This window comes from Chiloscyllium punctatum, chromosome 32, assembly GCF_047496795.1.
Source record: "Chiloscyllium punctatum isolate Juve2018m chromosome 32, sChiPun1.3, whole genome shotgun sequence".
Lineage (NCBI taxonomy): Eukaryota > Metazoa > Chordata > Chondrichthyes > Orectolobiformes > Hemiscylliidae > Chiloscyllium > Chiloscyllium punctatum.
Window position 1 is genome coordinate 57,290,442 of NC_092770.1, and position 16,292 is coordinate 57,306,733.

Sequence of the window (16,292 nt, forward strand, 5' to 3'; positions counted from 1 at the left end):
ATGGCAACATCTCTACCAATCAGCAATTTCCTCTCATAGTGTATGAGTTGGTTTTCCTTAGCTTTGTATTCTTGCAAATTGTCCTGATGTGTGTGAAACAAAAAGCTTGCAGAAATGTATTTTTTCAGCAATGATCAAATTAGATATTCATCATATTTCAGATGTTTATTAGTTGGTTATTAGATTTAAAATGGACACAAGGTGCAACCTTTTCATGTAAGTCATGGTCATGTATGGAATGAACTGCCAGAAGAGGTGGTGGAGGCTGATACAATTACAACATTTAAAAGGCATCAAGAGGGGTATATGAATAGGAAGAGTTTAGAAAAATATGGGCTAAATACTGGCAAATAGTACCAGATTAAGTTGGGATATCTGGCCAGTATAGACGAGTTGGAGCGAAGGGTCATACAGTGTGGAAACAGACCCTATGATAGCCAAACCATAGAATTTTACAATATAGAGGAAGGCCATTTGACCCATCATGTCTGTACCATCTCCCAAAAGCCTATCCTGAATGTTTTGAATAAAAACTGGCAATGTTGGATGGTTTTCTGGTAAAACTAACAACCCTTGTTATGTTTTGACTGTAGTTATGGATGACCTACCTCTCTCCTGCTTTGGTCCGGAAAGGCCTTGAACACACGTTGAAAAGCCTGAAGTTGGATTACATTGACCTATACCTTATCCACTGGCCTATGGGGTTAAAGGTAAAATAAAAATGAACCTATGGAAGATGGAGCTTGTAATGCCTGGTGGGTGAGCAGCCTTGTCTGCAATGGTATTAAACAATTGAGAATTACCAATTTCGGTCCTCTGTCTTCACTGAGTCAGCTGAGCTTGATAGGGCCAACATCAACTAGGAGATAGTGAGAACTGCAGATACTGAAAAATCAAAGTCGATAAAATGTTGAGCTGGCAAAAGCATAGCAGGTCAAGCAGCATCAGGACTGATGAAGGGTCCTGCCTGAAACGTCAACCCTCCTACTGTTCTCGTGCTGCTTGACCTGCTGTGCTTTTTCCAGCTCCACTTTGTATCGACAAAGTGCATCCTTGGTGTTCCTGTATTTAGAATGGAAAATTAACCATTTGTAATAGTTAACAATAATCCCAGTGTTCATCTCACCTCTGTGGATCCCATGGTGGCCAGTTTCCAGGAGTAGGATCCAAACATGGCTATCCAAAAATATAATTTGAGCGAAGGGTTGATTTGAATTTAAACGCCAGGTTTGATTTATCATATTCACTGATGTGATTGAAAATTTGTACAGGTCCATTGTTAGCAATCATTCTTTGTTCAGAAAGTATCTACCACTTTGGTATTGGCAGTCTTTCTTGGATTTATTTGGCCTTTTTAAGAATTGATGCATTCGCTATGAGTTAATAAAGTTAGAGAAAAGGGAGATTGTCACCACTATTAGCAGCCAGATAGCAAAAAAGCAGAATTATTCCATCTTTCAACTAGAGGTAAAATAAGATCCTGTGTGAGAAAGTGTAATGGATGGTCTTTACTTTTATACAAAATTGAACTAATAATACAGTTGTTTGTGTTCTGTGTTCTTTTATCTACCATCTAAAATAAGTTGACAACAGAAGCGATATCCAATTCCCAAAATAGCATGGTTAATGTTTGAAAGTTACGAAGCAATTCCTTCTGGAATCTAAGTCTGCTACCGTCTCTCCTCTCTCTATCCCCATGTTTTCCAGAGAGTGTACACACGACTATCATGTGACAAGGATGGCCTCTGTCACCCTTGCAATGCCAGTGTGAGCAGAGGGCATGTCCCTTTGATTAATATCCATCAGATTTCCCGTCTTTGAAGCTCTGAAACATTTTTTTCCCCTAATCAAGTTACAAGCCTTTCATCTTTTGTCATTAGTATAAATTATTTGAGTGTGAACATAGGAGATAGTCTTTTTGCAGATGACACCAAAATTGGTGGTCTGGCAGGCAGTGAAGAAGGTTATCTCACACTACAATGTGACATTGATCAGATGGGCCAATGGGCCAAGGATTTTAATTTAGATAAATGTGAGATGCTGCATTTTGGAAAGGCAAATTAGGGCAGGACTTATACACTTGACGGTAAGGTACTGGGAAATGTTGCTGAATAAAGGGACATAGGGATGCAGGTGTACAGTTCTTTGAAAGTGGAGTCATAGGTAAACAGTGGTGAAGATGGCATTTGGCATGCTTGCTTGCATTGATCAGGCCATCAAGTATAGGAGTTGGAATGTCATGTCTCAGCTCTACAGGACATTGGTGAGGCCACTTATAGAATATGGTGTTCAATTCTGGTCTCCTTGCTATGGACAGTTGTTATTAAACCTGAAAGGGTTGAGAAAAGATTTAGAAGGGTGTTGGTAGGGATTGGAGGGTTTGAGCTATAGGCAGAGGCTGAATAGGCTGCGGCTTTCTTTTTCCGTGGAGCCTCAGAGGCTGGGGGAGGGAATATAGAGGTTTATAAAGTCATGAAGGGCATGGATAGGGTGAATAGCCAAGGTCTTTTTCCCAAGATAAGGGAGTCCAAAACTAGACGGCATATGTTTAAGGTGAGAGGGGAAGGAGTTGAGAGGTACCTGACTTTATCACTGAGGTTGGTGCATGTATGGAATGAGCTGCCAGAGGAAGTGATTGAGACAGGTATAATTAGAACATTTTAAAAGATGTCTAGATAGGTAAATTAATAGGAAGGATTTAGAGGGATGTGGGCCAAATACTGGCAAACGGGACTAGATCAATTTAGAATACTTGGTTGGCATGGACACTAGACTTTAGGGTCTGTTTCCATGCTGTATAACTGTGTAGTGCTTTGGCTGTAGTTGGTCTTCAGCTCCCAGTATGACCTGAATGGGACTCGGTGAATAACCATGGTCTTGGCCATTTGGCTAATTGTTTTGTGCCAGCACCAAGATACTCCAGCATCAATTTACCGTGAAGCACAAAGTGGATTCTAACTGCCTCCCTTCCTGTTCATCTTCTCTGAGTCGTTTGGGGCGATGAGGTTGGTGTAAAATCACATGGATATTAAAAAAATAATTATTTTATTTCTCTTTTGTTGAACATTTCTAATCACCAGATGTTGAAATATTGAAAATGGAGGGCGGGGCTGTGAGCATCATCCAATGAGTTTTTGCCTTCCCAGGCGAGGTCAGAAAATAATGTGTCAGGTGGATGAGTGTGTTGGTCAATTAAAGGCTACAGCATGTGATCAAATGTCTAGCAATACACTTACAGATGGCAAACCAGTAACTGGAGTTTTAACCATTTTCCAAAGATTGCTTCTCCAATTTCTAAAGGTGCACAAGATAATATAAAAATCCGTGCTTTAAAGTCGTTTGTAAAACAGTAATTTCATCGACTTAATATGGATTGCAGTAAAGCTCTCCACACAAGCCTTTATCCAGACACTCTGAAGCCCCCCTCAAGAGTAGTAATATCTGGATTACTCTCAGTGCAATGTTCTAGTGAGGATAGGAATAGAAGGATAGAGCAGATGAATGCATGGCTGAGGAGCTGGTGCAGGGGAGAAGGGTTCACATTTTTGGATCATTGGAATCTCTTCTGGAGTAAAAGTGACCTGTATAAGAAGAACAGATTGTACCTGAATTGGAAGGGGACTAATATACTGGCAGGAAGATTTGCTACAGCTGTTTGAGAGGATTTAAACCAGTAAGGTAGGACCCAGGAAGATAGTGAGGAAAAAGATCAGTCTGAGACAGCGGGAAAAGAAGCAAGTCAAACAGTCAGGGGCAGGTAGGAACAAAGCAGAGAACAAGGTAGGACTGATAAATTAAACTGCATTTATTTCAATGCAAAAGCCATAACAGGGAAGGCAGATTAACTCAGGGCATGGTTAGGAACATGGGACTGGGATATCATAGCAATTGCAGAAATGTGGCTCAGGGATGGACAGGACTGGCAGCTTAATGTTCCAGGATACAAGTGTTACAGGAACAACAGAAAGAGGGGCAAGAGAAGAGGGAGAGTGACAATTTTGACAAAGGATAGCATTACAGCTGTGCTGAAGGTGGATGTTCCTGGGAATACATCCAGGGAAGTTATTTAGGTGGAACTGAGAAAAGAAAAAGGGGTGATTACCTTAGTGGAATTGTACAATAAATCCTCCAATAGTCAGCAGGAAATTGAGAAACTAATTTGTAAAGAGTTCTCAGTTATCTGTAACAATAATAAGGTGGTTACAGTAGGGGATTTTAACTTTCCAAATATAGACAGAGATTGCCCATAATGTTAAAGGTTTAGATGGAGAGGAATTTGCTAAGTGTGTACAAGAAAATTTCTGATGCAGTATGTGGATGTACCCAGAGGACAAGGTACAAAACTTGACCTACTATTGGGAAGTAAGGCAGGGCAGGTGACTGAGGTGTCAATGGGGGAGCATTTTGGGGCCAGGGACCAAAATTCTATTAGTTTTAAAATAGTGATGGTAAAGGATTGACCAGATCTAAAAGTTGAAGTTCTGAATTGGAAGAAGGCTAATTTTGACAGTTTTGGCAAGAACTTTCAAAAGTTGATTAGGGACAGATGTTTGCAGGTAAAGGGACGGCTGGAAAACTGGAAGCCTTCCAAAATGAGATAACCAGAGTCCAGGGACAGTATATTCCTGTTAGGGTGGAAAGCAAGGCTGGTAGGTGTATGGAATGCTGGATGACTAGAGAAATTGAGGTTTTAGTAAAGAAAAAAAAGGAAGCATATGTCAGGTATAGATAGGATAGATCGAATGAATCCTTGGAGTATAAAGGCAGTAGCAGTATCCTTAAGAGGGAAATCAGGAGGGCAAAAAGGGGACATGAGATAGCTTTGGAAAATAGAGTTAAGAGAATCCAAAGGGGTTTTATAAATATATTAAGGACAAAAAGGTAACTAGGGAGAGAATAGGATCCCTCAAAGATCAGCAAGGCAGCCTATGTGTGGAACTGCAGGAGATTGGGGAGATGATAAATAAATCTCCTTACTGTAAAGAAGGACATGGATCATATATAATGTGCGTAAATAAATGCTAACATCTTGAAAAATGTCCATGTTACAGAGGATGAGGTGCTGAATGACTTAAAACATATAAAGTTGGATAAATCCCCAGGATCTGATCAGATGTACCCTAGAACACTGTGGGATGGTATGGAAGTGATTGCTGGGCCCTTTGCTAAGACATGTGTATCATCAATGGGCACGGGTGAGGTGCCAGAAGACTGGAAGTCGCCTAACGTGGTGCCTTAAGAAAGGTGTTAAGGAAACGCTAGGGAGCTATAGATTGGTGAGATTGACATCGGTGGTGGGCAAGTTGTTGGAGGGAATCCTGAGGGACAGGATTTACATGCATTTAAAAAAGTAAGGACTGATTAGAAATTGTCAACATGGCTTTGTGCGTGGGATTGAGCTTTTTGAAGAAGTAACAAAGAGGATTGATGAGGGCAGAGCATTGGATGTCATCTATATGGACTTCAGTGAGATGTTCGACAAAGTTCCTCATGGTAGACTAGTTAGCACAGTTCAATCACGTGGAATACAAAGAGTACTAGCCATTTGGATACAGAACTGGCTCAAAGGTAGAAGACAGAGGGTGGTGGTGGATGGTTGCCTTTCAGACTGGAGGCTGTGACTATTGGTGTGCCACAAGGATCGGTGCTGGATCCACTGCTTTTCATGATTTATATAAATGATTTGGATGTAAACATATGAGGTATAGTTAATAAATTTGACACCAAAATTGGAGGTGTAGTGCACAGCCAAGGTTACCTCAGAGTACGATGGGATCTTCATCAGATGGGCCTATGAGCCAAGGAGTGACAGATGGAGTTTAATTTCGATAAACATGAGGTGTGGCATTTTGGAAAGGCAAATCAGGGCAGGACTTATACACTTAATGGTAAGGTCCTGGGGAGTGTTGCTGAACAAAGAGACTTTGGAGTACGGGTGCATAGCTCATTGAAAGTGGAGTCACAGGTAGATAGGATTGCAAAGCATTTGGTATGCGTTCTTTTATTGGTCAGAGCATTGAGTATAGGAGTTGAGAGGTCATGTTGCGGCTGTACAGGACATTGGTTAGGCCACTTATGAAATCTTATGTGCAATTCTGATCTCCCTTCAATAGGATGTTGTGAAACTTGAAAAGGTTCAGAAAATATTTACAAGGATATTGCCAGGGTTACAGGGTTTGAACTACAGGGAGAGACTGAATAGATTGGGTCTGTTTTTCCTGGAGCATTGAAGGCTGAGGGGTCACCTTAAAGAGGTTTATAAAATCAAGAGGGACATGGATAGGGTAAATAGACAAGGTCTTTTCGCTGGGATAGGGGATCCAGAGCGAGAGGGCATAGGTTTAGGGTGAGAGGGGAAAGATTTAAAAGGGACCTACAGAGCAACATTTTCATGCAGAGGGTGAAGCGTGTGTGGATTGAGCTGCCAGAGGAAGTGGTGGAGGCTGGTATAATTACAACATTTAAGAGGCATCTGGAATGGTCTATGAATAGGAAGGACTTAGAATAATATGGGTCAAATGCTGACAAATGGGACTAGATTAATTTAGGATATCTGGTTGCCATGGATAAGTTGGACCAAAGAGTCTGTTTCCATGCTGTACATCTCTATGACTCTAAGCTTTGTATCCAAATATAGCTGTACCTGCATTTCAAAATTTGGCAACACAGTTATGGATGTACGGGGGTACAGTAGAAGGCTAAGGATGCATCTGTTGGGGTGCTCCAGCGTTGAGTGTAATAGGTGAGAAGGTACAGTTACCTATCTTAACTGATTGCGATCTATGGGTCAGAAAGCTGAGGATCCAGTTGCAGAGGGTGGAGTTGAGACCAAGGTCATGGCGTTTTGAGATCAGTCTGGAGGGGACAATGATGTTGAAGGCAGAGCTGGAGTCAGTTAGTGGGAGTTTGAGATAGGTGTCCTTATTGTCCAGATGCTCCAGAGATGATTGCAGGGCTAGGGATATGGCATCCACTGTGGACCTGTTATAGAACATAGTACATTACAGCATAGTGCAGGCTCTCCATTCTTGATGTGTGCCGATGTTGTGGAACCAATCTGAAGACATCTATCCCACGCTATTCCATTTTCATCCATATATTTATCCAACAACCATTTAAATGCCCTTAAAGCTGGCAAGTCTACTAATGTTGCAGGCAGTGCGTTCCACACCCCTACTACTCTCTGAGTAGAGAAACTACCTCTGACATCTGTCCTATATCTATCACCCCTCAATTTAAAGCTCTGTCCTCTCATGCTGCCATCACCATCTGAGGAAAAAGGCTCTCCCTATCCACTCTATCTAACCCTCTGATTATCTTTTATGTCTCAATTAAGTCACCTTTCAGCCTTCTTCTCTCTACTGAAAACAGCCTCAAATCCCTCCGCCTTTCCTCCTAAGACTTTCCCTCCAACCCAGGCAATATCCTAGTAAGTGTCCTCTGAACCCTTTCCAAAACTTCCACATCCTTCTGATAATGCGGTGACCAGGACTGTCTGCTATACTATAAGTGCGGCCGCACCAGAATTTTGTACAGCTGCAGCATGACCTCGTGGCTTGAAACTCAATCCTTCTACCAAAAAAAGCTAACACACCGTATGCCTTAACAACCCTATCAAGCTGAGTGAAAACTTTCAGGGATCTATGTACCTGGACACTGAGATCTCTCTGCTCTTCTACACTACCAAGAATCTTACCATTAGCCCAGTACTCTGCATTCCTATTGCTCCATCCAAAGTGAATCACCTCACACTTTTCTGCATTAAACTCCATTTGCTACCTCTCAGCCCAGCTCTGCAGCTTATCTATGTCTCTCTCTAACTTGCAACTTCCTTCAGCACTATCCACAACTCCACAGATCTTAATGTCATCCGCAAATTTACTAACCAATGCTTCTATGTCCTCATCCAGGTCATTTATAAAAATGACAAACAGCAGTGGCCTCAAAACAGATCCTTGCAGTACACCACTAGTAACTGAACTCCAGGATGAACATTTCCCATCAACCACCACCCTCTGTTTTCTTTCACCTAGCCAATTTCTGATCCAAACCACAAGTCACCCTCAATCCCATACCTCCGTAATTTGTGCAATAGCCTACCGTGGGGAACCTTATCAAACGCCTTACTGAAATCCATATACATTACTCAACTTGCCTTTCCTCCAGCAATAACTTTTGCCTTCAAGGATTGATTCTTTGCCCCCTCCTATTTTATGTTTTGTGTACTAACGTCCATGGTGTAAGCTGAAGGCACCCCATCACGTTTCACTCCCTCCTTTCTCAGTATCACTTCTCTCTGAGTGACTCCACTCTCTCCTATTTGCTTTACCCTCATCCACCTGTTTGGTCATCATCTCAAAGACTAAATAAGGTTTGTGAGGCATGACCTATCCCTCACAAAACCATGTTCACTATTCTTAATCAACTTATTCCTTTCTAGATGATTATAAATCCTATGTCTTTTCCAACACTTTACTCACAACTGAAGTAAGGCTCACTGGCCTATAATTACCAGGGTTGTCTTTACTCCTCTTCTTATTCAAGGGGACAACATTTGATATCCTCCAGTCGTCTGGCACTATTTCTGTAGACAACGATGACAAAAAGATTAAAACCAAAGACTCTGCAATCTCCTTCCTGGCTTCCCAGAGAATCCTAGGATAATTTCCATCTGGCCCAAGGGATTTATCTATTTTCACACTTTCCAGAATGACTAACACCTCCTCCTTGTGAACCTCAATCCTGTCTAGTCTCGTAGCCTGTATCTCCGTATTCTTCTCGACAACATTGTCTTTTTCCAGTTTGAATACTGATGAAAAATATTCATTTAGCGCTTCCCCTATATCCTTGGACTCCACACACAATTTCCCACTACTATGCTTGATTGGCTCTAATCTTTCTCTAGTCATTCTTTTACTCTTGATCTCCCTACAGAAAGCTTTAGGGTTTTCCTTGATCCTACCAACCAACAACTTCTCATGTCCCTTCCTGGCTCTTCTTCGCTCTCTCTTTAGTTCTTTCCTGGCTAACTTGTAACTCTCAAGCGCCTGAACTGAGCCTTCATATCTCAACCTAACATAAGCCGCCTTCTTCCTCTTGACAAGAGATTTAACTTCTTTAGTAAACTACGGCTGCCTCGCTCGACCACTTCCTCCCTGCCTGACAGGTACATACTGATCAAGGATCTGCAGTAGCCATTCCTTGAATAAACTTCACATTTCAAATGTGTCCATCCCCTGCATTTCCCTTCCCCATCCTATGCATCCTTAATCTTAGATTAGTGTGGAAACAGGCCCTTCGGCCCAACAAGTCCACACCGACCCTCTGAAGAGTAAACCACCCAGACCCATTCCCCTAAATTTACCCCTTCACCTAACACTATTTATGTTTTGTGTACTAACTTTCATGGTGTAAGCTGAAGGCACCCCATCACGTTTCACTGGCTCCTTTCTCAGTATCACTTCTCTCTGAGCCACTCCACTCTCTCCTATTTGTCATGCTACTTGTCCTGGAATAGAGAGATCCTCCAACTAAATATTGGAAAGACTGAAGCCATGATGTTCTCGCACCAAATTGCACCTTATGGTCCCTAGCAACTATTCATCTGATGAATAACCAGACCTTGTGTTCTTTGATCCTGATGTGAACCTCTGACCCCAGATAGCTGTTTCATTATCAGAACTGCATATAGATTAGATTCCAGACAGTGAGAAAAGTGGCCCTTTGGCCCAACAAGTCCACACTGACCCTCCAAAGAGCAACCCACCCAGACCCACTTCCCTCTGACTAATGCACCGAACACTATGGGCAATTTAGCATGGCCAATCCACCTGATCTGCACATCTTTTTTGGACTGTGGGAGGAAACCGGAACACACTGAGGAAACCCACACAGACACGGGGAGAATGTGCAAACTCCACACAGACAGTTGCCCGAGGCTGGAATTGAACCCGGGTCCCTGGCGCTGTGAGGCTGTAGTGCTAACCACTGAGCCCCTGTGCCACCCCTTATGTCCTCAACCACTTGCCTCGATAATTAGCTCTCCTGGCCTCCCTTCTTTACACCCTCCAATCCAAATTCTGCTGTCCCTATCTTAACGTTTTTTAAAAATTCTTGCTTGCACCAGATCTGGTTCACTAACACCTTCAAGGGAAGAAAACTGTCATTCTAACCTGGTCTGTAATCCATGTGACTCCAGACTCACAGCAATGTGGTTTACTCTTAAATGCCCTCTGGGCAAAAATTGTTGGTTCAGCCAGCAATGCCAATATCCCATTAGTGAATTTTGAAACCAAATAGCTTTTACGAATGAAATAGGGGACAATTTGTAGAAGTGGGTGCGAGTGGTGCTGAAGACTATAGAGCAGGGGGGCTGGGTGCTGCCGATGAGTAGGAGGTTGGGGATGTGAAGGGTGTCTGGGGGGTTTTAATGTGACTAAAATGCAGGACTTCTCTTCTGGAGTCACCACATTGTCATTCCCTGCTCCAATCACTCAAACTCGCTATTGTTGCCAAAGATTCCCATCAAAAATATACACTCTTGAGGAGAGGAGGCAGCCAGGGTCAGTGTCTCTACTTCAGGCTTTCCTGGAAATAGAACAAAAAGCCATCAACATGAAGGGCAGGCCTTAAATATATGGTGCAATTGTGCTTGCTGACCTACCCTGTGGATGTAGGTTTGCTCGCTGAGCTGAAGGATCATTTTTAGACGTTTCGTCACCATATTAGGTAACATCTTCAGTGAGTCTCCAGATGAAGCTTCATCCCAAAGCTCACTGAAGATGTTACCTAATCGGGCAATGAAATGTCTGAAAATGAAACTTCAGCTCAGCAAGTAAACCTTACATCCAGAATCTCAACCTGAGCTACAAATCTTCTCAAAACTCACTGACCTATGCTATCTCCCAGCCTGATAATGGAATGAAGTAGACCTCTCATGTATTGTTTAAATAATTTCTGTGTTTGTAATTCTGATTTTGGTACAATAAAGCTGTATTGTAAATATATGGTGGTGTTTTTGTTTGTTGTAGCCAAGTGAAGATGTGCTGTTTCCTGAGGATGCAAGTGGAAAGATTCTACAGAGTGACGTGGATTTCTGTGAAACCTGGGCGGTAGGTAATCGCTGTCAGAATTAAATCAAATGTGACAACAGGGAATGTTCGTAATGTGGGAGACTAAAGTAGAAATTAATCTTTAAATTTTGTTTTTATTTGTTGGCATCACAGACTGGGCCAGTGCCTTTCAATGTTTCAGCTTTTAGAACTGCATCTTGGATTGCAAGGTCACAAAAATCATTCCATTACTTTTGAAGGGAGTGTGAAATCAGAACACTAAACTGCAGCAAGTTATTAAAAGCCATCAGAGGGAATTTGAGGGAAACCTTTTTCGCCCAGTGGGTGGTAGGAATCTGGAATGCCCTGGGAGGGTAGATGAGGTGGGAAATGTCACAACAGTTTAAAGTATTTGGATGAGTACTTGAAGCACCACACTTAAGACAATGGACTGAGTGCAGGAAAATGAGACTAATGTAGATTTAGAGCAGTATTTTGTTGGCAGAGACTCGTGCACTTTATTGATTCTGATTCTATCAAGTGACTAAGCACTTAGAAAAACTGAGAGCTGATTAGAATCAGCACATAGTTATAAAGTGTGCTTTATTAATTCAAGTCATTGGGATAGTAGATAGGAAAGTTACTGTGTGGACTTATTTACGAAACTGAAAGCAAATTGAATTAGAGGAAACCTAGTGTCAGGTTGTGAGGTATAAGACAGAGTAGGAATAATTTAAATCATCATGTAAAGCCCAGGAGGAGGCTATATGGGCCTTCATAGCTTTATCAGCTCTTTGAGCAAGCTCACTTTTAAAATTACATAAATGTTCACTGCCTGTCCTGACAACTGACTGAAGCAAATCTCACCTTATCCCATATCCAGGTGTTTAGCCTGTGATTTAGAATGTATAACATTTAGTTAATAACTCATGTGCAGCTATAAAATTTTGGTTAGGCCACACTTAATAGTATTGCATGCAATTCCAGTTGCCACATTACAGGAAGGGTGTGGAGGCTTTGAAGAGGGTGCAGAAGAGGTTTACCAGGATGCTGCCTGGATACGAGCTGTAAGGAGAGGCTAGAAAAACTCAGGTTGTTTTCTCTGGAGTGGTGGAGGCTGAGGGGAGACTTGATAGAAGTCTATAAAATTACAAGATGCAAAGATAGGATTGACTGTCAGAACCTTTTTTCCTGTAGTTGAAATGTCTAAAACTAGGGGGCATGCATTTAAGGTGAGAGAGGTAAGTTCAAAAGAGATATGAAGGGTAAGTTTTTTACACAGAGTGATAGGAATCTGGAGGACGCTGCCAGAGGTGGTGGTGAAAGCATAGAATTCCCACAGTGTGGAAGTAGACCATTAAGCCCTTCGAGTCCACACTGACATTCCGAAGAGCATCCCAGCCAGATCCTTCCCTATCCCTGCAACCGTGCATTTCCCAAGGCAATTCCTCCTAACCCACACATCCCCGGATGCTATGAGAAATTTAGCATGGCCAAGCCTCCTAACTTGCACACATCTCTGGACTGTGGGAGGAAACTCATGAAGTAAGTGGGAGAATGTGCAAACTCCACACAGATGGTCTGTGACTCTGAGACAGTTGCCCAGGTGTGAGGCAGCAATGCTCATGACAGAGCCATCATGCCACAGATACGATACAATACAATAGGGGTGTTTAAGGGGTGGACCAAGGGCAGGCAGGTGGGATTAGTTTAATTTAGCATCGTATTTGGCACAACACTGGGGGCCAAAGGGCCTGTTCTTGTGCTGTACAGTTCTATGTATAGGAAGGCTTTTCCTTTCTTTCATTCACTCTGTACAATTTAAGACCTCCTTGTCATGAAGACTTTGGTTAATTCAGCCTTAATCCAAGGAGAAGTCCTGAACCTCTCCTCATTGCTACTGTCCCTCACCAATGGGAACTTCCTGGTAACCCTTGACTGTACCTTTTTCTTGGGCTTTCACATCCTCCGTTGGGTTGTGATGCCCAAAATTGTCTGTGTTCTCTCGTTAACTAGATGTAGTAGGTGGCACTCTCTCAAGGTTCTGTGAAGGGACTGATTTGGGCACCTAAATTAGCAGATGATGCAGGAAGTATTGTAAACTAACAGAAGTGTTCAGGGATTTAGGCCACAGATCACCCATGATCTCATTGAAACAGGCTCGAGGTGCTAAGTGGCATATTTCAGTTCCTAACTAACTGAGTGGGCATTGACCTTCATCTGATAATGTACGGAAGTTTGGGCTTTTTATCCCTGGTGGGATATGAAGTGGAATATGTTTAGGTGTCAGCAGGGAGGGTGAGGACAAGGTGGATGACATGATTCACAGAAGAGTGTTGATTATTAACAATAATCTAGAGATTACATGCAGGAGGGGGAAGCACACATTTGACACATAAGTGGAAGACAGGAATGAGTGAGTTTTACAGCACAGAAGGAAGCCATTTGGGTCATCCTCTCTTTGTGAAAACTCTTTTGTTTTAAAGAGCTACCTAATCTCCGAGTCTTTTCCTATAGTCTCACAATGTGTACCCTTTCTAATTATTCATTGAAATTTCCTTTGGAAATAACCTGGGGGTGCCGGTGTCGGACTGGGGTGGACAACAACTTTTCCTTTTGAAAAATTGTTAAGTCTGACACACACACACACACACAATGTTGAGTTGTGAATTTTACCATTTGTAGGTGATGGAATCCTGCAAAGATGCTGGTTTAGTGCGATCTATCGGAGTGTCCAACTTTAACCACAAACAGTTGGAAATGCTGCTCAGGATGCCCAAGCTGAAATACAAGCCAGTGTGTAACCAGGTAAGACATGGGAAGTATGCAAACTGTTGTTGTATATACTAATAATGGTGCCATTTTGCACCTTCTGATATGGGAGAGGCTCTGTTACATAGTAATAAATGAGAAAAGACTGCAAAGTTTCAAACCTTGCGCCTTTTGATACCTTCTCGCTCGAGCCTGGAGAGTAAGTTATAGCTGTCAGATTAATTGACTGTGGAGACCATCAATTGTGAACTCTATTTTAATTTAGTGTACTCGTCAAGGATCACCAAACAGGAACACGATAAAGCACATGCCCTTTGTCCCATCAAGTGTTCTAGATGGCAGTCAAAAACCATCTAATTATTCTAATCCCATTTTCCAGCAGCTCGAGGAAAGAACAAAGACAGACATCACTTTGAACCATTTTTAAGAAGTCATTTTGGGGATAGTCCATCAATAAATTGAACAAAAATAGTCTATGCCTGTGACAGATGAGAATGCTTCACTAATCGCAAAACTGTTCTGTAGAATGGAGAAGCAAGGACTGTAGGTTTGAAGTGATGTCTGTCTTTGTTCTTCCCTCGAGCTCTCCTGGTGCAGAGGACTCTCCCGGTCTTTTCCCAAGAAGATGGTGGCTTGGTTCTCTGGATCCTCTGTCTTGTATCTGTCTCCCACCTATCCTCAGCAGCAAATTACTGCAGATGCTGAAATTTATACTGAAAACAATTGCTGGAGATCACAGCGAGTCAGATAGCATCTATGGAGAGAAGGCAAGCTAATGTTTTGAGTCTAGATGACTCTTCATCAGAGCATCCAACCTATCCCTTGCCAAAACCTCTTGGACAATGGCCATGAGCAGATGTCATGATGCCAGGAAGACCATCATCCATTTCCATTTGAAGGTGTGTTTTCATTCCTTCAAAAAATATCTTTTTTTTATTATTCAACAGACTGCACTGAGATTAGGTCATGTACTGCCCAATTAAATCTTTGTGTTTTAACCTCTGTGATTCTTCTCACCCTTCCTCTTTTCATGTACTAGAGATCAGACTAAATTTGCTAAGGCTCATTACTGCTGGAACACTCAAATTGTACAGAAAATACTAAATATAAAGTTTCACTTTTGAAGAGGACCCCAACCTCCAACAACACATGCTATTAGGCCTCATGAGTATTTCCAGGAATTTCAGTTTTCAGTGGAAGTAGGCGAATTGGGGTCCTGTTTGAAATTATTGATGTTTTAACTTTACTTGTGTATCACTCTGATTCAGTGAGTAATTCTCATCTTGAACTCCATGTTAGGGCTCATGTATATAAACCAACCAGCACTTCAGTGCCACACAAAGGGTGTGCATTATCTTGAAAGTCGTGGGTTGGTAAACTGAAGCGCCCCATCTGCCTGCTCATGTGTATGCTCCTGGAAACCTTTTGAATTCTCCTGGTGTTGGTCCTGCATTCCTACCATATTACTGCTGTTTGTCAAACATCACTGCACTCTGTAGGTTCTTTGGTTGTTTTAAGATGCTTCAGTGGGAGAACAATTAACCTTTGTGACATTTTCATCACTTGTTCTTTGCCATTTGTAAACTGTCTGCCCTTTGTTCTTTGCAGGTTGAATGTCACCCGTACTTGAACCAGAACAAACTGCTGAAATACTGTAAATCCAACAATATTGCTCTCGTGGCCTACAGTCCGTTGGGATCATCGCAAGATCCTAAGTGGTAAGTTCATCAAAAGGGGAAACTGCACTGTGCAAAACACATTGAACTATTTCTGCAACTTTTCTTTGGTCTGGGGAGCTGGACGCCCAGAGTGTTAAGAGAACTTTAAGATCTGTTTCATTTGAAAGGTTCAGGAAATTTTAAGTTTCCCCCAGCCCCACTCAGAAAGTGTACCACTTAGAATGTTTAACCACATCGTCAATCAAGGTGAAAAAAATCCCAATGACCCAGTCAACTTCTCAAATGCAACGAAAAACCTCTCCTCTTGGATTCATCGCTGCATCTTGCTGGACATCCATATGAAATAGGAGCAGAATTAGATCAAGTGTCCTTGGAACCTCTTCCTTTGTTCAGTGCAATCCAAGTTAATCATTGGCCTCAAACCTACTTCCCTGTCAGATTCCCATATCCCTCATTTCACTGACTTAGGCTGGTTCCGTTCCACCATTTAATCTGTCCTGTTTGCAGTGCCCCTCCTGACCCTTTTCCCTTCCATTATAAGGTCACCTGGAGTATTACATTCCCTGAGTAAAAGCAAAGTACTGCGGATGCTGAACATCTGAAATAAAATCAGAAATTGCTCGAGAAACTAAGTGCATCTGGCAGCATCTGTGAAGAGAGAAGCAGTTAACATTTTGTCACATTGAACTGAAACGTTGGTTCTGATTCTCTTGCTGTCTTCAGATTAGATTAGATTAGATTACTTACAGTGTGGAAACAGGCCCTTCGGCCCAACAAGTCCACACCGACC

General features: G+C 42.2%; 1 protein-coding gene across 1 annotated transcript in view; it reads left to right on the top strand.

Annotated features, from left to right (window-relative positions):
- Positions 1–16,292, top strand: part of LOC140458202 (prostaglandin F synthase 1-like) — a 46,356-nt gene that overhangs the window by 15,165 nt on the left and 14,899 nt on the right. The window contains exons 3-6 of the mRNA XM_072552449.1: positions 594–710; positions 11,031–11,111; positions 13,737–13,859; positions 15,432–15,541. Of these exons, the coding sequence (XP_072408550.1) occupies positions 594–710; positions 11,031–11,111; positions 13,737–13,859; positions 15,432–15,541 (431 nt within the window). The remainder of the gene's footprint in view (positions 1–593; positions 711–11,030; positions 11,112–13,736; positions 13,860–15,431; positions 15,542–16,292) is intronic.